Below are 22,842 nucleotides of genomic sequence, written 5' to 3' on the forward strand. Positions count from 1 at the left end.
ATTTTGGTACCCCAACAAGTAGCTACTACTAGTAGCTCTGTGTCTCTTCACCCTAATGACACACAGAGCTACTAGTAGCGGCTACGTGAGTATTAGCAGAGGCATTTCTCAATATTGTCTATGAAAAGGTATTTTCTGCAGTTTAGTAGCCATGAAAAAGTAATTGCTACTAGTAGCTCAGTGTGTCTTCAACCTAAGGGCAGTGGCAATCTGGGAGATTAGTCGCCTGCAATAATCTTTGCTATTGCGGGTGACTAATTTCCCCGACATGTCATCCCACCAGCAAGAATGTAAATCACTGGTGAGATGGCATAAGCATAGCTTCAGTATCCCAAAGTCGCCTAGCAAGAAAACTTCAGAAAACTGAAGCGATGTGTATGCCATCCCACTGACGATTTACATTCTTGCAGGTGGGATGGCATGTTGAGATATAAGTCGCCGCAACAGCAAAGATAAGTTCCAGGTGACTAATCTGCCCGTTTGCCACTGCCTAATAGGTCAACTACAAATTCAGTTAGATATACTTGGGTAAAAGAACTCCATATGTACCTTTTTAACCCCAACTACTATATAACTAAGTATGAAAACAGCTGGCCTAGTAGTGGGTCCAAGATATCAAGAAATGCCATGAGACTTAGTTAATATAACAATAAGCAAAAATCAAATAAATAAAAAAGATGTGAGTGGCCAGAATCCTGGATTTTTTGTGAATATAAAATGTAGTCATACAAGGTGAGCAGCACAGGTTCCACATTCCTAATGTGTCCGACCAGTAGATATAACATATTTAGTACACTGACAGCACAGCAGATTCAGAGCTGCTACGAATAAAGATACTCAACTTAAGAGCACATAAAGATCAGGCTACTATAGGGCATTACTGTAGTTTAATGACCTGCACAATTGACAGTGACAGTGGACCAATGAGAGCCGAAATACACAAACTTTGGGGACTGCTACTATGAAATCTAAACGATCCACACTGCCTAACTTCTTCGAGTCCACTACATTTGTTTTCATATTTATGTATCTCACTGGCATTTCTCCAGTCTACTGGTTGTGTTAGACACTATATTAGAAAGCATTTTCCCTCCTACTGCTCACTGTTAAACCAAAGAACAAGCACCTAAAGCCCCTTCTAATGAAGTGAACTAGTGCCCATCCAAACGCAGCCCCTTGGTCTCTCCAGATGCTCAAATAATGACATTTCGCACTGCATGAGGCACTTACACAGTTCGGAATAGCGGTGAGCTCCACGGCACAGTTGCTGCAGATATCTTTGCAGCACATCGGTGAGCAGGTCGCAGGCGGTAACCTGTACAGAATCCCATCCCAGAGCTTGGCAGATTTGCGCCACCGACACCCGCAACAGCGAGCGTGAGTAGCTCTCGCACATCCCGCCTTATCCCGCTCCCATTACACGGTCAGGCAGCCCCAAGTTCTCCGTTTTCTCCTTGTTTAACCGCTCGGCCCTTTCCGCGCTTTCATCGCAGCCGCCATCTTTGCTTTTCCTCCCCTCGCCGCTCTGGACCAGAAGCTTCAGGATGCACCAATCCATTGCAGAGAGAATCGATCTTACTACTTCCGGTTTCGATCTGTAACTCGGAAATCAGCCATCGAAACTCCGAGGTGGCGCTATAAAATGAGGGTGTCCATCTTTGATTGGGTACGAATGCCAGATTACGTTTTTGGGAAACGTGCTGCAGAAAGAAAACTATGAAATACATTTTTATTAGGAAGTTAATGTAAAAGCGCGATATTAAAGCAATTAAAGGTCAGGACAGAGTATGGATTTTGAAATTAAAACCCTGTGTATTTTCTTTTCTAGAGCCAAAGTATAGCTTTAGAAGTTTTGGGTTTTTTTTCTAGTATAAAAAGTGACTAGTTTAGCAGTATGATTTATTGTCGTCGTTTGCGTCGTGGAATTTTCGGTTTCGGCTTTGGAGTTGCTAAAACTCATCTTTCAGGACTTCTGTGTGGCTCAGGGCATAATCACCGCTTATACTATCCAGTGGGGTAACAGCATGAAGGATCCCTACTATAGAGTATGAGCTGAAGCATTGCGTAAGTGTAGTACATGAAAGCAAAGTCACATTAAAATTATGCTTAAATAAACAGACTTTGTTACGACATGTGACCAATCATCAGTCAGTATTATATAAATACACACACAGCCTAACTTCAAATTGGCAAACAACTAGGACAAGACCTGATACACCTGGAAGGAAGATCCTGCACCTGCTGTGAAGCATGTCCTGTGATAACTAGATGTTTGGGAAGGTTATACAAATTATCCCTGCAAATTGTTTTAATCACAAAAATCTAAGGTTTTTGTTAATTCTTACTGAACAGAAGTATTAGGACTACTCCATGTTTGCTCCTTGCAAGGTAGATAATAAGATTACCAGTGCATAGATAATCAGATGTCCATAATGCAGGGGGAAATGTGCTCCAGTGATCTATTATCTACCTTGCAAGGACCAATCATGGAATGAACTCTTGTTGAAAAGAGTGCTTATATGCTAAACTTCAGCGAAGACTTTCTTTAAAGAGAAGCTGCTGATACCAAGTTATCGCTGCTTGTCCTACTAAAGTAAGCATGAAAAAAATAGATTTGCTTTATTAGGGTATTCTGCACACATGCCACCATTTTTAAAGGACAAGGAAAGTGGTATTCACTTAAAGGAGAATGCAAGTCAAAATTTAGAAAGCATACTGCCCAATAGTCCTCCTATTGTTTAGTAAAAACGCCACACTTTTGGCTCACCTAATCAAATATTTACTCAGTCACACTTACTTCACATTTTCTATCTGTTTTCTTGAACAGGCAGCCATCTTTAAAAAGGTATTCTTCCTTCCTTTCCCTCCTTGCTTCATACTGCACATGTGTTTCATTCCCTCTCCCCACCCCCCCTCTGGCAGATCTGCTTCTGATTGGCTGGTGGGCATGTGTAGCCCAGAACAGGAGACAGGATCAAGTTACACACATGCTCAGAGAATAGGAAGGCTGCCGCTAGGAGCACATTTGCAAACAGTGAAGCAGAGGCACAACCCAGTGTGCCATTAGCCTTAATGTACATGTTCATGATCCTAGACAACTTCAACAGATGGAAACCGCTAAAGATGCCAGCATCTAATGCCCACTAATCATCAATTAAGGAAATCACTATACTGCTAAATGAATTGTTCTATTTGGCCTATGAACTGCATTTATTATAACCATGTATAAGGTTAATTTCCCTATTGACCCATTAGTTATTTTAACAATTGGTCTTTTTAATCATTAATTAATAAAAGTTACATTTTATGGTGTAAACACAGAACATTTCCTTGGTGATTTAGCAATTTTGGTGGAAAACACCTTGTGTATGCCATACACGTTTAAATAGTGAACGTACTGAGCATGCACTTACTTTCTCTTGTATTAGGCTTATGACGAAAGGGGGTGGGGGGGAGTTTTAAGCGTATGGAGCGTATTCTCGGCAAACGTTTTTTGGCAAATATGCCCCATACACTAAGGGGCAGATTTACTTATCCACGAATTCGAATCACGAATGGGAAAAATTCGGATTGGAAACGAAAATTTCTGAAAATCGCAAATATCCTGAAAATGCTTACGAAAAAATCGTATTACTCACGATAATATCGTATTGGCAATCCGAAAGTCACAAAATTTTCGTACTGACCATTGTAAACAGCGGCAGAGCCTTTCCGAATTTTTCGCGTGGGCGAAAGAATATTGACAAGAATACGCGTTCATGTCTTAGTGAATCTCCCCCTAAGTGTGGCATTAGTCTTAGAGTTTGGACGGATCGTGTGATCCAGTTGGAACACAAAAGTGTAAAAAAATGATCAACCAGTTGCTATTCGTTCCCAAGAATGAGCATGCAGGAATGACAGACTGGGTCCCAGACCACTGTGGTCTAGACCCCTTTTTTCATACAAAATACAAGTATGGGGTCTGTTCTCCAAAATGCATGGGATCTGGGGTTCCCCCCCCCCCCTTTCTTTTTAAAGAAAAACCCAAGTAAACTGTTTTCCCACCAATGTTAATTTAGTCAGGTTAGTTACCATCAAGTAAAATTTTATTCCGCTTAGTTACCATCAATTAAAATATTTTATCACATAGTGATCACATAGTTTTTATAATTTTGAAAATATAAAGTCTAGACAAACATTTTGACAATTTATAGCTTTTAACAATTTTGTACCATTACAAAGTTATGGCTAATTGTTGAAGCAGCCTCCCACCCTCCAGAAAATCTTACTCCCTGCTCTGCGTCAGTGATGCAGAAATGTGTAAGTGACAACAGAATGAAAGCTGATTTGCTGTGGCATGCCATGAGGCCACACACCTCTCAACAGCAAACATGTGCAAAAGGAAAGTAAAGGAATGGAGCCGGGCTGGGTGCTGATAAGGCTGTATTTCTACATATAACGGTAAGGGCTCTGGCACACGGGTGAGATTAGTCGCCCGCGACAAAACTCCCTGTTTGCGGGCGACTAATCTCCCTGAGTTGCCATGACCCGCTATCCCGCCGGTGGGATGGCAGGGGGAAGGCAACTCGGGGAGATTAGTCGCCCGCGAACAGGGAGTTTTGCCGCGGGTGACTAATCTCCCCGTGTGCCAGAGCCCTAAAGCAGCTCATTGTTTCTATCATATCCACATATACACTTCAGGCTCTTTTGCATTTGGGTAAAAACCTTAGATCAGCTGCAAATCATCTGCAATTTACACATGCACATACAAATAGCGACAGGTGTAACAAGAATGTAAAAGAGACTTCCTCCATACCAGTGACACATCAATTGCAGCAATATTACAGACCTCTGCACAGGCAACTTTGTGTGTATTGCCATACACCTCCTACCTGTGCCTGCACCCGAATAAGATACGCTCGGTTGCAGGCACATGTAGCCGAAATACGCATTTTTATGCGGATAACAGCTACAGTGGAGGAAATAATTATTTGACCCCTCACTGATTTTGTAAGTTTGTCCAATGACAAAGAAATGAAAAGTCTCAGAACAGTATCATTTCAATGGTAGGTTTATTTTAACAGTGGCAGATAGCACATCAAAATCGAAAAAATAACTTTAAATAAAAGATAGCAACTGATTTGCATTTCATTGAGTGAAATAAGTTTTTGAACCCTCTAACAAAAAAAGACTTAATACTTAGTGGAAAAACCCTTGTTTGCAAGCACAGAGGTCAAACGTTTCTTGTAATTGATGACCAAGTTTGCGCACATTTTAGGAGGAATGTTGGTCCACTCCTCTTTGCAGATCATCTCTAAATCCCTAAGGTTTCGAGGCTGTCTCTGTGCAACTCTGAGCTTGAGCTCCCTCCATAGGTTTTCTATTGGATTAAGGTCCGGAGACTGACTAGGCCACTCCATGACCTTAATGTGCTTCTTCTTGAGCCACTCCTTTGTTGCCTTTGCTGTATGTTTTGGGTCATTGTCGTGCTGGAACACCCATCCACGACCCATTTTCAGTTTCCTGGCAGAGGGAAGGAGGTTGTCGTTCAGGATTTCACGATACATGGCTCCGTCCATTTTCCCGTTAATGCGAATAAGTTGTCCTGTGCCCTTAGCAGAAAAACACCCCCAAAGCAAAATGTTTCCACCCCCATGCTTGACGGTGGGGAAGGTGTTTTGGGGGTCATAGGCAGCATTTTTCTTCCTCCAAACACAGCGAGTTGAGTTAATGCCAAAGAGCTCTATTTTGGTCTCATCAGACCACAGCACCTTCTCCCAGTCACTCACAGAATCATTCAGGTGTTCATTGGCAAACTTCAGACGGGCCTGCACATGTGCCTTCTTGAGCAGGGGGACCTTGCGAGCCCTGCAGGATTTTAATCCATTGCAGTGTAATGTGTTTCCAATGGTTTTCTTGGTGACTGTGGTCCCTGCTAATTTGAGGTCATTAACTAACTCCTCCCGTGTAGTTCTAGGATGCTTTTTCACCTTTCTCAGAATCATTGACACCCCACGAGGTGAGATCTTGCGTGGAGCCCCAGAGCGAGGTCGATTGATGGTCATTTTGTGCTCCTTCCATTTTCGAACAATCGCACCAACAGTTGTCACCTTCTCTCCCAGCTTCTTGCTAATGGTTTTGTAGCCCATTCCAGCCTTGTGCAGGTCTACAATTTTGTCTCTGACATCCTTGGACAGCTCTTTGGTCTTTCCCATGTTGGAGAGTTTGGAGTCTGCTTGATTCTGTGGACAGGTGTCTTTTATACAGGTGACTAGTTAAGACAGGTGTCCTTAATGAGGTTGACTAATTGAGTAGAAGTGTCTAACCACTCTGTGGGAGCCAGAACTCTTAATGGTTGGTAGGGGTTCAAAAACTTATTACGCTCAATGAAATGCAAATCAGTTGCTATCTTTTATTTAAAGTTATTTTTTCGATTTTCCTTTTGATGTGCTATCTGCCACTGTTAAAATAAACCTACCATTGAAATGATACTGTTCTGAGACTTTTCATTTCTTTGTCATTGGACAAAATTACAAAATCAGTGGGGAGTCAAATAATTATTTCCTCCACTGTACATGTGCCTGCACCCAAGTGTATCTCATTCATTTGGGCGCAGGCACAGGTAGGAGGTGTATGGTGATATTTTCGGCAAGCCGAAAATATACACCAGACGCCTCGTCTGACATTAGCCTTGGGCTTCTTGATTGGCCCACTTGGTCCGTCTGTAGCATTTACTCTGCTATAGCCAGTCCATGTATTTTTAAAAAATGTCCATATATTCTGTTATTGATTAGCTTGCATACATATAGTGAGTGATTACAATGTTATTTCACAAACAGTAGCACAAGTAACTGTTCCTACAACATTTATTTATATAAAAAGTAAATTGTAATTTTATGGGAATGTGCAAGTGGGTTTCCTAAAAAGTTATTGTTTAACTCCATCTCCCACATCACCTGCCAGCTCACTTGGCATGTGTGTTTCAAATTGCTGGGCCTTTGTGCTAAATAACTTGATTGCTGCTGGTCAAAAAGCAAGTGATATGTGGCTTCTTTTATGTTTTTCTCATAACCAAGAAATAATGTTCCATGTGTTTGTTAGTGACTCGGGTGAGTTAGAGGAAAAGTGTCAAGCAATGTAAGGGGGAATTGGGTTGACCTTCTTCAAAGTCTTTTCCAGGTTTTCTATAAGATAGGAAAGATGTACAGGTGAGGGTTGAACTTTATATGCCAACCAAGAATGGTTGGACCACTCCCACTCCTCGTTGCTCAGAAGCTGCCTGTCAGTACTGCGCCAAGTTAAACAAATTCCCAATTATGATAGTTCCCCTTTAAGTAATCTATTTTTTTAAACCTAGCCTACCTTACATATTGTTATGAGCCTGAAATGCAGTTTATTTGTTAAATACAGCAAATCACAAGTGTGAACAAAGAAAGGGAGAATGTGTTGTGTGAAAATTTTCAGTAGAGTACATTTTGTTTCTGCTAAGAGTGTGTGTTTGGGCGTATTAAAGATACACCTGGTCTTACTTTTTTTTTATTCTTTGCCTTTGTATTGTTTCTTTCTGCAGCCTGTCTTAAAATACCACTGTCTGCTTAAAGGAACAGTAACACCAAAAAATGAAAGTGTATAAAAGTAACTAAAATATAATGTGCTGCTGCCCTGCACTGGTAAAAGTTGTGTGTTTACTTCAGAAAGTCTACTATAATTTATATAAATAAGCTGCTATGTAGCCATGGGGGCAGCCATTCAAAGGAGAAAAGGCACAGGCACATAGCAGATAACAGATAAAACACTATTGTATTCTACAGAGCTTATCTGTTATCTGCTATGTAACCTGTGCCTTTTCTCCTTTTTTCTAGCTTGAATGGCTGCCCCCGGGGCTACACAGCAGCTTATTATATAAATTATAGTAGTATTACTGTAGCAAACACACCAGTTTTACCAGTGCAGGGCAACAGTGCATTATATTTTTATTACTTTAAAGCTCTTTCATTTTTTGGTGTTACTGTTCCTTTAAAAAAACATCACACAGGTGGTTTGTCTCTGGAGAAATGGGCAACATTACAACTGATTACACAAGGGTGGTATGCAGTAATATAAGGTCTAGCCATACAGCACTCTAGATCAGTGCTGTCCAACTGGCAACCCGCAGCCCCCCACCTGGTTTGCTGCTGTGACTGCTTACCTTTGTGTAAACTTTAAATGGTATCAGTACTGAGATTAACGGACGCCCTGCATGGTTCACAACTCAGATTCAGGCTGAAATCCCCTGTACTGTTCACACCTCAGGCTCAGACTGTAAGCACCCACATTGTTCACACCTCAGACTGTAGGAGCATGCCAGCATTGTGTCACTGTACGATGGCTGTGTGTGCCATACACACAGGCAGCATAGGGCAGGCAGAGTACCACCTGTGTGTGCCATACTCTGCCTACCCTATGCTACCTGTGTGTGCCATACTCTGCCTGCCCTATGCTGCCTGTGGGAGGTGAACCTGGCAGGGGTTTCTTCTGGAAGTTGGCTAGAAACAGTCATTATATGGTCCCTAAGGTGTGTAATAATATGCTGGGGGTTAACTGTGCTACCTACAGGGGAGGTGGAGGATGCATATGGATTTTATAGTATGGCTGAATGATATGAATTCTTTCACATATTAATGAAGGGTGATATCCCTACAGTAACCACCAACCAAAAAAAAAAAAAAAAAAAAGTGGTCAAAACTGGCTTCCATTATTGGCCAAAATAATTCAAGCCCTTGGTACCACAGAAGTTGGACAGCACTGCTCTAGATTAATGCGATTTATTGTTCACAGTAAAACTCAATTTTAACAACATTTACTAACCAGTTTAACAGGTTTATGAAGTCACTCCTTGGCTATATACTCTATTGATCATTTAGTTCCCCCTTATATGACAAGAGTTTCTTGTATAAGGCTAATGCCACACGAGGCGTAGGGCGGATATTTTCAGCAAGCAGAAAAGCGCAAAGTCTCGCATTTTCATGCGTATATCAGCTACATGTGCCTGTACCCGAGCGTATCTCATTCATTCGGTGCAGGCACATGTAGGAGGCGTAGGGTGGAATTTTCAGCAATCGCTTTTCCGCTTGCCGAAAATATCCACCCTACGCCTCGTGTGGCATTAGCCTTAGGGTGTACATTTCCTCCAGGACTATGTGCTGCTGTGTTCCCTCTCCCCAAGAACAGAAGGTAATTAAAAACTGGACACGGCTCTTAAGGTGGCCATACACGCACCGATATTATCGTACGAAACCTCGTTTCGTACGATAATCGGTGCGTGTATGGCATGTCGGCGAGTCGACCGATATCGCAGGAAGCTGCTGATATCGGACGACTCGCCGATCGGGCCAGTTTGAAAATTTTGATCGGGCGCCATAGAAGGCGCCTGACCAAAATTCTCCCTTCAGAGCTGAATCGGCAGAAGGAGGTAGAAATCCTATTGTTTCTACCTCCTTACCTGCCGATTCAGCCCTGAATGGTGTGTGGAGGATCTTACGATGTTTCGTACGAAACATCGTCAGATCGCCACATGTATGGCCACCTTTAAAGCTAAAGAATATACGCAACTTTCACCACTGCAGCAGTAATTTGTCTCACCTGTAGAAGACATGGTTTGCCGTTTGAGGCATAGTTTTTACCTTGGCTCATGGCTGACAAACCAATGCATGGAACATGGTCTCATAAATACAAACTGTGATGTTCCTTTGCACTTATATTTTAAAATAGAATATGTACAGAATTAGGACTCCTCCCCCCCCCCCCCCCCCCCCCCCAAAAAAAACTTTCAGTCTACCAAGTCTTTTTGCAGCCCTAGAAATGAAATAGATTCGGGAATTAAGTGACCACCACACAAAGTTTTCCACGTAAGCAATTTATTGTAATATAATTTACAATTTTTTCTCCTTAAAACAAAACAGCACATTCTAGATCTTGAAGAATGAGCTTTGGGTCTCGAAAGCCAACAAAAGGTTCATTTATTATCTGAAATAAACAGAATAAAATGATTTAGCATATGTTTAACACCATTTCTCATAACTGACTTTTTTAGTCTCATAAGGGAGGTGACAGACGGGGAGATTAGTTGCCCTGTGACAAATCTACGCTGCCATGGGTGACTAATCTCCCTGCAATGCCATCCCACTGGCAAGAATGTAAATCACTAGTGGGGTGGCAATGTGTCTCTACGATTTCCGGAAGTTGCCTTGAGAGGAAACTTTGGGCGTCTTCCGGAAATCGCACTGACGCATATGCCGTGACGCGTATGCCATCCCACCAGGGATTTTCATTCTTGCCGGTGGGATGGCATTGCAGGGAGATTAGTCGCCTGTGGCAACAAAGATGTCATGGGGCGACTAATCTCCCCGTCTTTCACCTCCCTAACAAAGAAAAAACCCCAAAATTAACTTGCACAACCTAACTTTTTTTTTTTGGCAGCTGAAAGCAACAGTCATGATGTGTACCACTGACTATATATTCCAAGAGGAATCACCAGTTTGCAATGTACTGCTGACAAAAATTATGGTTTAGTTCCCTGCTAAAAATTTAAGTAGAAGATAAAAATTAAGTTGGCGAAGCACAATAATAATCTTCAAAAAGTTTCAAAAACTAAGAACAAAATAATGAAAACCCAATTAATCCAGTTACATTTTCAGACCAGCCTGAAATTGTAAACTTTACAGGGCAGAGACCTCCATCCTCTTGTCCCACTTGACACCTAACTCTATAAAATCCTTAATGCAACTGTAATATTTATTATACATTGTAATTATTGTAATAACACCTTGTTTGTTGTATTAATTTGTTCTATTCATTTGTTTTGCTGTATAGTACTGCTTAAGTAGCGCCAAACAGATTTTGCACTGTAGTCATTAGGCTTGCACTCATGGGCTAAATTCAGGCTTTTTAGGTTAGAAATAACAAAATGATGCCTATGTGGCAACTTCACACTGCAAATATGATCTCTCATTTTAATATGTAACAAATCTCTATTCCTAAGTTCTTTATCAGCAGCATTTAGTTTCATATAAGCTGGAAATCAGAAGTTTTACACATAATCATTATATAGAGGTATGAGACCTATTATCCAGAATGTTTTGGACCGGGGGCTCTCTCAATAAGGGATCTTTTTTGTAATTTGGATCTTTAGACTTTAACTCTACTAAAAATCATTTAAACAATAACTAAACTAAATAGGATTGTTTTGCCTCCAATAAGGATTATATTTTAGTTGGAATCGGGAGTAAGGTACTGTTATTATTAGTATTAAAAATTTGTATTATTTGCTTGTAATGGGCGATGGCCTTCCAATAATTCAAGCTTTCTGGATAACTGGTTTCGAGATAATAGGTCCCATACCTGTAAACGTAAGTCACCATTAAAACTATTCTCTTGATTCACCTGTGAAAATACTGTGCCCCTACTGCAATTGCTTTTAAAAGGTTGATACAAAGGAGTTATTAATACATAGAAGAGCATGCAGTAGTATTTACTGCAATGACAATTTTACAAACAGAATTTCTCCATTTTTGCACTGGATCAAAACAAACATTCTTGGGGGTTTATATAAAACTTTTAAAAAAAGCTATTAAAGGACATGTAAAGTCTACATTTGCCTACAATGTATATCAGTTGGGCACATCTCCCCCACCCAAATGGCATCATTTGTACTGCATATATCCACTCTGTTTTCCAGCACCATCACAGTTTCCTAAACCAAATAGCTTTCACCTGGTGCTCATTTTTCCTCTGATACATAATTGGATACATTTAAATCTGCAAACAGCATACACACACACACACACACACAAACTCTTATTCAGCATACATTTCATCAAGAATACAGGCTCACACAGGCAACAACTGTCTTTTATAAAAGTTTTGTTTGCTTTGTTTGAGCACTGTAATGGTAAAGCTGAGCTCAGGAGAAAAAAATTGAAGCAGACAGCTAGAGCTGAGTTTCTATGGGAACCAGCAATGCCATCTCTTTACTGGCTGCTAGACTGAGGGGTGTGTTTAGTAATCTGCGCTTAGAACAACTGAGCATGCCCACAAGCCAACAGTCAAAGCAAATTCCTGAGGGAGGGGGCCGAGTGGGTTACAGGAGGAGAAGGAAATCTAAGTGATTAAGGGAATGTTGCAGCCTTACTTTTAACCTCTGGGCAACCAGTCTGGCAGGCATTGAAAGATTTCAAAGAGGCTGTTCACTGATTAACTTTGTGTGTGTGGGGTTTACATGTCCTTTAATATATTTAGATCGCCAGAAAAGGTTTGCTCATGCTGTAAGTGTAAAATGTCACACATGCTCTGTTAAACGAGGACCACAAGGGTTTTGCCTCTGGTCAAAGCAGGAGTCCCCAAGCTTTATTGCTCATGAGCCAGACACATTTAAGTGTGGCATATTTTAACACAGTATTTAAATGCATATAAAAATACATTTGAAAGTTGAACATGTTAATTACATGTACCCACCAAAACAAACTGTTTACCTTTTGAAAATGGAACAAAACTTTTCCTTGAATTCATCCCCTAGTAATTGTTTTTAAAACAGAACAAGCAGGTTAAAAATCTCACACCATGCAGTAAGAAACAGAGCACTTTATTCCAATAAATTATGGGCAATTCTGTAATGCGACATGTATGCAAACAGCTGCTAATAAAAAGCCATAAGACAAGTTAGAACATAACAATTAGTTTATATCATCACGGGACAAGGCTTGAGCAGTTCATTAGGCCAAAATGGTACCAGCATATCTGTTCAGTGCACATGCAAGATACACTACTCATATTAGGTTGAAATAAACAGTTAAATATTCTGATTTAACAACATCCTAAGTATATACATAGAATAAAAATATTCTGACCCCTGTAAATTGTAAATTATTTTCATACTTTAATATTTCAATAGAAATGTATGTAGTATTTTTTTTTTTTTTTAAATGTAAATACAAAAATTAGTTTAATTAAATTTCCTTACTATAGTTTTTAAGAAATTTGACATTTGAAATGACTTGCCTGAACACCCTCCAATATTACATGGTTACTTACTTAGTGACGGCCAAGTCAGCTTTACAAAATCTCTACCCACACGTGTATAAATAAATGCTATGAGATTTTCATAGACATTTTCCTAAACACCAAACTATAGTAGAACATTTTCTGAAGAAAAGCACATCCAAGGTTGCATCAGGGGTAGGATGGCACAATAGAAATAATTACACAAAAATGGGTGCTTACTGTGGGTAACTCTGAAAGCCTCCAGGGTATCGGACTATACTGAGGCCTGAGATTCTCATTTTGCATGCTTGCTCTCTTTTTTTTCCCCTATGTTCCCCTGACGAAGACCCCACGCATTGGGTTGTGTGTAAAATGATAAATACATTTTGAACTTATTATTGGTTTGCCCTGTTTGAGAATTGGGAGTAAATCTGTGGTGATTGCAACTTGCATGCAGTGCATTTTTTTAAAAGGGATAAAAACCAATATGTTACAGATCCATCTAAATCAATTTTTAATATCAGAGATTCTTTTTTTTTCCCCCCAGTTAGGTCTGCTAATTTTCTACTACCCTTGATTATGCTTAGAAACTGATTATAGCTAGACAAACAGTACCTGTACCTGGTACTTAGTATTTAGCAGAAGTGACACTGACAAACTGAAAGGAAAAAGTCATTAGTAGCTCCCATATCTATATGTTTATCATACTAAGCAAGGAAAACATGTTCCCTGCATGCAATAAGCAAGATCAATATTTCTCAGCACAAATGAAAAGCGTAAAAGAATTATGCTTAATGCTCCTTAAATAAATATGGCACTTATTGAGTGAAATTTTCCATGAGAGTTTTTCAGTGCACACAATTGGGAACACAGGAATTGTAGGTAGAAAACTATTTACATCTTGTGTACTTACAGAGCAGCAGCACCAGAGATGATCTCAATAAGCTCTTTAGTGATAACAGCTTGACGTGTGCGGTTGAATGTCAGGGTCAGTTTGTCAATCATCTCAGCTGCACAGAAAAAGGAAAAAAAAAATCATCAAGTGCAGTTAATTCTGTAATGAGAAGAACTCTTAATCATGCTAAATTTGTACTGTATTCATTCTGAGTTACATCATGTGACACAGCCATCTGTCCTGTATAAAAAAAAACCAAGGAGCTTACATGCATTCTTGCTGGCATTGTCCATAGCCGTCATCCTTGCACTTTGCTCACTTGTAGTAGATTCCTTCAACGTGTAATATATTATATTTGCCAAAGTAAATTCCTGGTAATTTCTCAGGACATCGGCATCGATATCATCATAAACACTGATGCTTTCTAAAAATAAAATGCATATTGACATGTTGGACAGTTTTATTAGCTGGGGGAGAAATAGCATAAATAATAGTCAGACATCACACTGAAGTCAGAACTTTCTACTGATTGTTTAAGCAATATGTTTGCAACACATTTTGGGACTTAATAATTTCTTCTTCTACTTTACCAACAATAGCAAATATTTCTTATACAGATGATATAGTTCTACTGTATGGTACATTGAGACAGAGTCTACATTAGCTATTGATTCCTAGATCATGTAAACAATTGGAGGTACTTCTACAAATCCAGCAAGAAAAGCTGTTCTTACTACATTTAGATACACCTCCTTTGCAAACAGTGCAGTCGCGCAATGTGGATTTATTAAAAATGGCCCTGATTATTCAAGGATCTACTATCTAATAATCTAATATATCAAACTTTTTTTTTTATCTTTAGCCTTCAAAATAGAGATCTGCTTTAAACAGGAGTTGGTTAAAACCTTGTACAGCTGATAAGTTTCCAGATGATGTTTGAGGAATTTCTTCATATTTGAATATACAAATAGCATTAGTTTGTTAAATAATTTAGTTGTAGTTATCAGGGACAGTCTGAAATGCTGCAGCATATTTTGTTTGGATTATTACATAGAACCCTGAACTTTACTACAGTTTTATTCCAGGACAGGCCACGGAATAAGTTCACAAAAAAAGCTACCTTTATAAACAACATCCAGTATATCTGGCAACACATAATAGACAATATAACAGGTTATAGATTATTGTGTAATACAGATTTGATGAGTTAAGCCAATGCTTTCCCTGGAAACCCTTTAGTCAAGAACGGGATAAAAAGCAGCATATATTTTAATAAGACAGGCAAGGTTTGATGTAGGAACAGAGCTGAATGGCTTACGAAATATGCTTAAAGTGCTGTGAAGAACACTGAAATATTAAAGTGCTTACCAGAATTTGCAACAGTGTCAAGCGAGAAAAAAGGCTTTTCCTCGGTCTTGTAAGAAATGACAGACCTAAAATGACAAAGATCTTTTGTGAGTAACCAGACAAAATTTTTATTGTTTAAACTTTGCCTACAAACTTATGACAGCAGTGTGTAGAAGGTACCTTTATATCTGTGTTATTCATGCAACAGGTGATCCATCATTTCCAGGGCTATCCAGTCAGATATTGCACAAGCTACATGTCAATGGTCAAATTGCACCTACCACGTGCCAGCTGATAAACTACAATGTGTGGAGGTCCAAAACGGTTTGACACTCCCTGACAATGAATTAAAAAATGACTAAACATGGACTAATATGATAATGCATTTTAGTGAGCTTTAGTAAGTGGAATTTTTCATATAATCGTTTTGCATATAAACTCCACTGAAATCATGGTAGGCTAATATCTTGAGTAATTTTCCAGTGATTCTTAAAGACTCATTAAAGGAGAAGGAAAGTCATTTTGGCATTTTACTGCCAATAGATTCGCCACATTAGTGCCACCTAGAATGCTATATTTATTCTGCAGAAAGCATTACCATACCCGAGTAAAGAGCTTTCTCTGTTTAAGATTGCAGCTGCCATTTTAGCTTGGTCTTCATAGCTTACTGCTTGCAGCCATTATAGCTCAGATTGCACATTCCTAAGGGTGGGGGGGAGTGAGTTTTATGAATTCTTATGGGAGGGAGGAGCAGGAGAGACAAGAGAACTGTGCAGACTCTGGATTAAGGATTTTTCTGAGAGGAAGCCAGATACCCTAAGAACATGTTGACAAAAAAAAGGAGACAAGAAATCCTGCGTTTGTTTTGATAGGGGACTCAGTGCAGCTTTTCTTTGAGTGCTTATGGCTGTATTTACATATACCTTTCTGATAAAGCTCACTTAGTTTTTACCTTTCCTTCTCCTTTAACATATGGGAAGAACACCAGCACTCTAGGAAAGCAAAGGACAAGTTGTTTTGCACAAAATGAAAGGATAAGTTTATTTATATGCATTTTATCTTGCACTCTATTGCATGGGTGGTAACGCTATATAAAATTACTTTTACATGGTACATGCATTTCTATTCTGTCCCTGTTATTATAGTTTCCAGTAGAACTGGGTTTTATTCAATCAAATTTGGTCTGCTCTAGTGTGTTCAACTATCCTGTCTGTTGTCTAACAAAGCCCCAGCGTGTCTACTGATTTGGGGCTTCAAGGTATAACAGGCATTGTCGCCTTAGCTCGATTAGATGTATTTAAGGGCCATGCTGCAGCTTCAGGACATTACAATTTACAATAATACAACAGGGTTGTGGGAGTACTTGAAGGCTTTGGTCAAAAGGGAAAGGGGATTTATACCCACACCTTTACCGGCAGTCTTATGCCTTTAAAATTGTGTGTTGGTCTTGAAAAAATTTTTTTTCCTATAGGAATCTACAAGAGAATCAGCCAATAGGACCAGGAGTCACTTTTCCCTGAGATCATGTGAGCAGTCAGGGATGTGTTAGCCTATGAAAAATATGACCAGAGCAAAAAAAAAGGCCACCACTCCTTTTTTGTGTTATAATTTACACATGCTTGGAAAACAAAACCCTATTTTTATTTATTAGAGTATGCATTACTGAGGGATGATCAAACCTGAATCTGTTGAACACCACAGATCCCTGATCAAACTCATAACCAGAGTTGAGAAGCTCAGAAGCAATAATAGAGGCATCACCAAATGAAGGTGGCTTCCTGCCAACTTCCTTGAAGGTTATCAGTAGGTGTCCAGCATGGGTTCTGAAAGAGACAAGTCATGCATGAAAAATATTCAACCTGAGCTCAGGAAAAGTTAAAATAAAAACAAAGGCAAATACATCAAATAGAAGATATTGCATTGCATAGGCCACAGATTGGCATCCATAGCATCTGACAAAGATTCTAGCTGTTAAAGCTCATAACCTTACTTTATTTTATTGGTACCCATTAAAAAAAGGCATATCTCAAATACTTAGGTAATGATAAATGGGGTGCTTTAATGCCTGCAGGAAATCTCCTCTCCTATGGGTGATAAAGCGCCCAAAATTACCAGCCCCTGCCCTTGTATTTGAAACACTGGATGTAATACTTTGCATGTGGAAATCCCAGGTAATCTTACAAAAATGCCTCTCAACAAATTTTCAGTGAATACCAGAGATTGCCACATGTGAAGAGTTTAAAGCATTTCACTTTAAGGCATAGTTCAACTTTTAGTATATTACAGAATGTCCTATTATTAGAAACTTTTTAAACTTATTTTAATGATTTGCCTTCCTCTTCTAATGCTTTCAGTTTGCAATATAAAATGCTATCTGGTTTTCTGGGTCACTGACCCTAGTAACCAAAAAAACCGAACAATTGCCAAACAGTAATTTCTTATTTTTGTGCTCTTAAAGAACAAATCTTAAAATATCAGATTGATAAATAAACCATTAACCATATAAATGCAGACACCCTATACCTTTTTATATATAACTGATGCATTGCCAGTAAACAAAAATGAAGAAAAAAAAAAAAACACATCTGTGCCAGCATGATGGTACTTTTATGGGTGCTTAAGCTTCTGCTTTTTGCCATCGAGGGTGTGATTTATTTTACTCAACAGATATGGTATGTAACCTTTAACACATTAAATGTAGGCTCTTGATCACACCATGCTTAGTTATGGCAGCATACAAGCATTGCTGCACATATTAAATTCAACCCAGATAACATTTAAATGGGCTAAAGGTGGCCATACACGGGCCGACTATAGCTGCCGATATCGGTCCCTTGGACCGATTCGGCAGCTAATCGGCCCGTGTATGGGGAGAGCAGATCGGCCTGGCCGATCGATATCTGGCCTGAAATTGGCCAGATCTCGATCGGCCAGGTTAGAAAATCTGGTCGGATCGGGGACCGCATCGGCTCGTTGATGCGGTCCCCGATCCGACTGCCCCATTGCCGCCCACATAATCCGATCGTCTGGCCCCAGGGCCAAACGATCGGATTATTATTTTTTTTACCTAAATGGTCCCCGATATCGCCCACCCGTAGGTGGGGATATCGGGGGAAGATCCGCTCGCTTGGCGACATCGCCAAGCGAGCGGATCTGCTCGTGTATGGCCACCTTAAGACAGGGTTTTCAGTTTTTTCAGTCCGCAAATGCTTCTTATAGCCATACCCAGGGGCACGCCCACTTTAACTGCTTTGGAAATTACATTGCTTACAGAAAACAAATGGAATGCAACATTAACTTATGAATGCAAAATTAAATGATTTGGACTCCAGGTCACAATAGATGTGCGGATTAAAATTTCTTCAACCAGCATGACACCAACCCAAGCCAAGCCTGGCCCGACCCAACACTGTTATTTATATACCTAAAACCGACATCAGTGGCGGGGGTCGATGCAAGTATATACATGCACACAAATATTATATAAATATATATTATAGTGGCAATTGTTAATATCAAATAAGATGCAATTATAACAGTTGAACAGTTTTTACAACAAAACAGTTATAAAACAGAAGCATGACATTTACCTCTGAAGCAGTCCTCTCAATTTGTCCCCAATTCCAACTACCATTACTTCCTTCCCAGCATTAGAAAGAGAAGTGATTTCATTTTTAATTGTCTTTGCCACAGAAGAGTGAATTGCACCACAGAGACCACGATCAGAAGATACGCCAATTATGAGATTCTTCTTCTTGTCTTCTGGAGCTTTGATTTCAGCTTTCTCATACAATGCTAGGACAGAGAAAAGGTTTGTTATTTCTTAAGTGTATCTACCACTCTGCTTATGTACTTCTCTACTGCTTGATCTACTACTTACTACAAAGATTAAAAACTAGTAAAAATATGCTCCTACAGCAAGTTCACCAGCCAACAATATGTTTGCACAATAAGCCAAACCAGAGGGTGGGGCAAATCAGGCTTATACAAAAACTATGACCAAATCACATTTAGGACTGTGCAAGCCTGTTTAGCATGGACTTCCAGCTGGCCAGATGAAGATCTGGCCGAGCCAGACCAAATATCAGCAAAAATGGCCAGAGTTTTTGCCATTTGGGCTCCATGCAATGACCAGAATGCTGCCACCTTGGTTAAGAGTGGCTAAGCTGACAAGGAAATATAAGCCCATATATGGAAATTCTGAGCAGGATAACTTTTTTGTATGCCAGTAAATGGTGAAATTTGTGCCAAGATAAAAGTAAACTGCTGAGAGGCTTAATTGTAGATCTCATATTATAAAATAACTGTATATTAATGTATATAACATATATAAATGTAAATTTCCTGGATTTTTACAATAGCAGTAAGTTTGTGTCTACTAATAAATACAGGTTATCATATATTACCCAGAGATCCTGTTCCATAGACTCGAGCTGGTTTTAGCTCCCTCTCAGCCCTGGAGTACTTAGCAGCTGCCACCATCTTCATAGACTTGGTAATCTTTTGGATGTTTTTGATAGACTTAAGACGTCTTGTAACTGTTGCATGGAAGATATAAAAGCCATAAAATACACCATAGCTTGCATAACAACAACTCTTATTAAACATTTAAAGAAAAAAAGAAAAAGGTGGAATTAAATCAAATGAAATTTTTTCCTAAAAAGGAGCATCAGCCAAGGAAAATAACTTACAACACTGCACTGCCATCTTACCTTATTTCCAGGTGTCCCTGGCTTGGGCAGCAAAGTAAGTTTTTGACTTTACTCTTAGTGCTCATGCGCAACTCTCAGCACTATGAACTTTTGAAAAAGGAAAGTCAAACAGCAGTGCTATGTTAATTTTTCCCTGGGATGGCGCACTTCCTAAAATGATTACAAAATCATTTATAAGTGATGAGAATTTCTTTTACATTACCAGTGAGCAATACTTACTGTCCTTTAATGTTGCCATGTTCCTGACCTGACCCTGGCCCCTGCAAAAAGGAGGAAAAAACTTTGAATAATGCGATACCAGTCAGTGATAAGACACATGGCTGTAATTCCACCCGCTATGGGAGGTAAGGTGGTTGTGAGCCTAGAGAGCAATCTTTACAAAAGCTTTTTCTATTTTGTAATCAGTGGTAGAGCAGCGAAAACTATTTTGAAGGTTGTATTCCACAGTAAAACACCCGCCAAGGAATGCTTAGCGCCATCTTTCATTTTAGTAGAGGAGTTGAAGTGAATGCAGAGCAGGGCTCTCATCAGATGCAGAGTGATGCAGGAGTCATCCGGACCTAGCGCCAGTATAGGAGCCCCAGTGAATAAATTGGTGAGAGGATTCCATCACTTGGAGGGAAAAATTAAATTAAGCTGAGAAGGGTGGAGGGGGACACCACAGAAATAATGCCTTTACCCAAAAGTGTCCTGACACTCTTTGTGGGATAAGTGCTAACTGTATCATCGGTCTGAAAGACCTTAGACTATCAGGTCCCAACAATTTTGATCTATTGTATATTTATACAGAAGAGTTTTTCAAATCTGTATACATGCATGTAATGAATTTATTTTGCAGTTTTACAGGAACTATGGGACTTTTGGGCTGTTTTTATTGAGCTTTTTAAGAAGAAACTGCTGTTCTCTTAATGTAATTGACATTCATGCATATAAGCAATCATATTATGCTTTTAATTAATTTTCTAGCTGGCCAGCTTTTAATGTGGTGAATTCATATATTTTTTTTATCGTTATAAGGCAATAAAAATATTAGTGTGTATTAATTGGTAATTAGATTTTTAACTACACCATATCTTCTTTCACAGTAAAAAGGAGCTGGGTGCAACATTTTAAACCAGTGATTTCTTAGGGGGACTACCCCCCCCCAACAGGTGCCTGGACCACTGACAGGGAAAACTCAGCCAGAGGGCCAATTAAGGGAAGCTTTATTGAGAACGTCTACCTACTTGCTTAGAAATATACAAAAGCCCAGTTTGAAGGTCAGTTGGGTTATTTGAGGTGGCAGTACCAAAATCACACCAACTTTTAACTCCCCTAAAAAAAAATACTTTAACAACGTGACTTAAAAGTTCTTCTCTTACAAAACACTTTGTGATAGTGGATCCTAAAGATGCAAAAGTATCAGGGAATGTCCAACTAGTGCAGACCAAACTGTCTGCACACAAGTGGCTTACACCTGATCCCCATGGTTGGGGGGGCTGTCAGTTTTGAATACCTTTTCTCTGCCATTATTTGCCAAATTCTGTCTGCGGCATGAGATAAATCTAATGTCTAGGTTACATTAGAGAAACATAAGAATAGAATCAAGTTATGTCATGCAGGAATTACCAAGGTCCCTCTGAAAATTATTAGTTTATTTCTAAAATGCTTGGGCTTAAAACTTAATAGCCTTATTATAAAACCATGCCGGTTGTTTTAAGTTTACATTTCGTGGGATCTCAACCATTTGCTTAAATCTAATAAGTTACTAAAGCAGAATTCTGTAAAGGAGAACACACTGAGTAGATATTCACAAGACATGGCAAGGTGACCTCTGCACTTTCACACAACCATAAAGTTGGATACAATAAATATATACATATTCTGTAACAAAAATACTAGTTATTTTTTGTTAACTTCCTTATTAGTAAGAGCGTTACTATCCTTTAAATAGCAATGAATGCTCACTTGACAGTAGAAATTTTACATGTGTCCATAGAATAAAGTATCTGTTCTGTTAAAAAGTGTTGACAGCAAGAGGACTGCATGTTGGACAGCTCTATGCACTGTGCCAGAGGCTGGGAGTTGTAGCTGAACAACAGGTGAAGGTCATGGGGGGTTAATATGGCACTGATACTATTGAATAGAGTTTCGCTCTAATATTACTAATATTACTAAGTAATAAAGCGACGGCTTGTGATGTAGCACATAACATTATTTAGCACCATTATATGGGAACAACTTGACAAGCGTCACTTAATCATGTAAAAAATTGACAGCTATTCGTTTGACCTCCTCCCGCCTTTTATATCCAACATGTTAACCATCCTTCAGGGGGACATATTCGAACCCCAGATCCCCATTTCTACACTACCGTGTAGTACCCTGTTTCATGTTATTGACAGGGACCTTCCCAAGAGCCCAGAACAATCTACTCCAGGAGTCACACAAATACTAAATTACGGCTAAAATGCAATGAATGATGATGCTAGGGCACAGCGCTAAATGTTGCACATTTGTACTTCACTCCCAGTTGTATGATAGCCCTGACAGGCAAGGTCCGGCCGCGGCCTAGCAGGGTGAGAAATGAATATAACAGCCACTATAGATTGCGGGCTTCCCCACACCGACTCCCTGTCACTTGTTCCCCGCCACCCCCGTGTGTTGAGGGACACAAACAGTTTGGAAAGCCAGTCTCACCATTGTGACTGCAAGATGAGGACGCTGCTCCGAGACAACATGGTGACTGCAGGCAAGGTCAGTCAGCGCAGGACGCGCATGCACGGAACCGGGGCTGGAAAAGCGCGCAGCGGCCGGAAACCTCGCGATACCGCGCCATATCAGGTAAGGGCAAACCCTTTAAAAGTTATTGGTCTTCTTAATGAATTGTCCCTCCCCCAGTTATCTGAGCGG

The 22,842-nt window shown here is 39.7% G+C and overlaps 2 protein-coding genes across 4 annotated transcripts in view; both read right to left on the reverse strand.

The window, feature by feature from the left end:
• The window catches only part of taf3 (TATA-box binding protein associated factor 3), a 60,638-nt gene extending 58,927 nt beyond the window's left edge, over positions 1-1,711 (reverse strand). Inside the window, exon 1 of the mRNA XM_004913043.4 lies at positions 1,231-1,711. Within this exon, the coding sequence (XP_004913100.1) occupies positions 1,231-1,396 (166 nt within the window). The 5' untranslated portion in view covers positions 1,397-1,711. The remainder of the gene's footprint in view (positions 1-1,230) is intronic.
• Positions 1,712-9,858: 8,147 nt separating this feature from the next.
• Positions 9,859-22,825, reverse strand: atp5f1c (ATP synthase F1 subunit gamma). 3 transcript variants are annotated; one of them, NM_001016407.2, is given in 10 exon segments: positions 9,859-9,984; positions 12,489-12,528; positions 13,910-14,006; positions 14,160-14,315; positions 15,260-15,324; positions 16,918-17,061; positions 18,829-19,033; positions 19,645-19,776; positions 20,170-20,210; positions 22,630-22,742. In NM_001016407.2, coding segments are annotated over 9 exon segments (888 nt in total). In that variant the 5' UTR covers positions 22,671-22,742; the 3' UTR covers positions 9,859-9,984; positions 12,489-12,521.
• Between the last annotated feature and the right edge of the window lie 17 nt (positions 22,826-22,842).

The sequence above is a fragment of the Xenopus tropicalis genome, chromosome 3 (assembly GCF_000004195.4).
Source record: "Xenopus tropicalis strain Nigerian chromosome 3, UCB_Xtro_10.0, whole genome shotgun sequence".
Lineage (NCBI taxonomy): Eukaryota > Metazoa > Chordata > Amphibia > Anura > Pipidae > Xenopus > Xenopus tropicalis.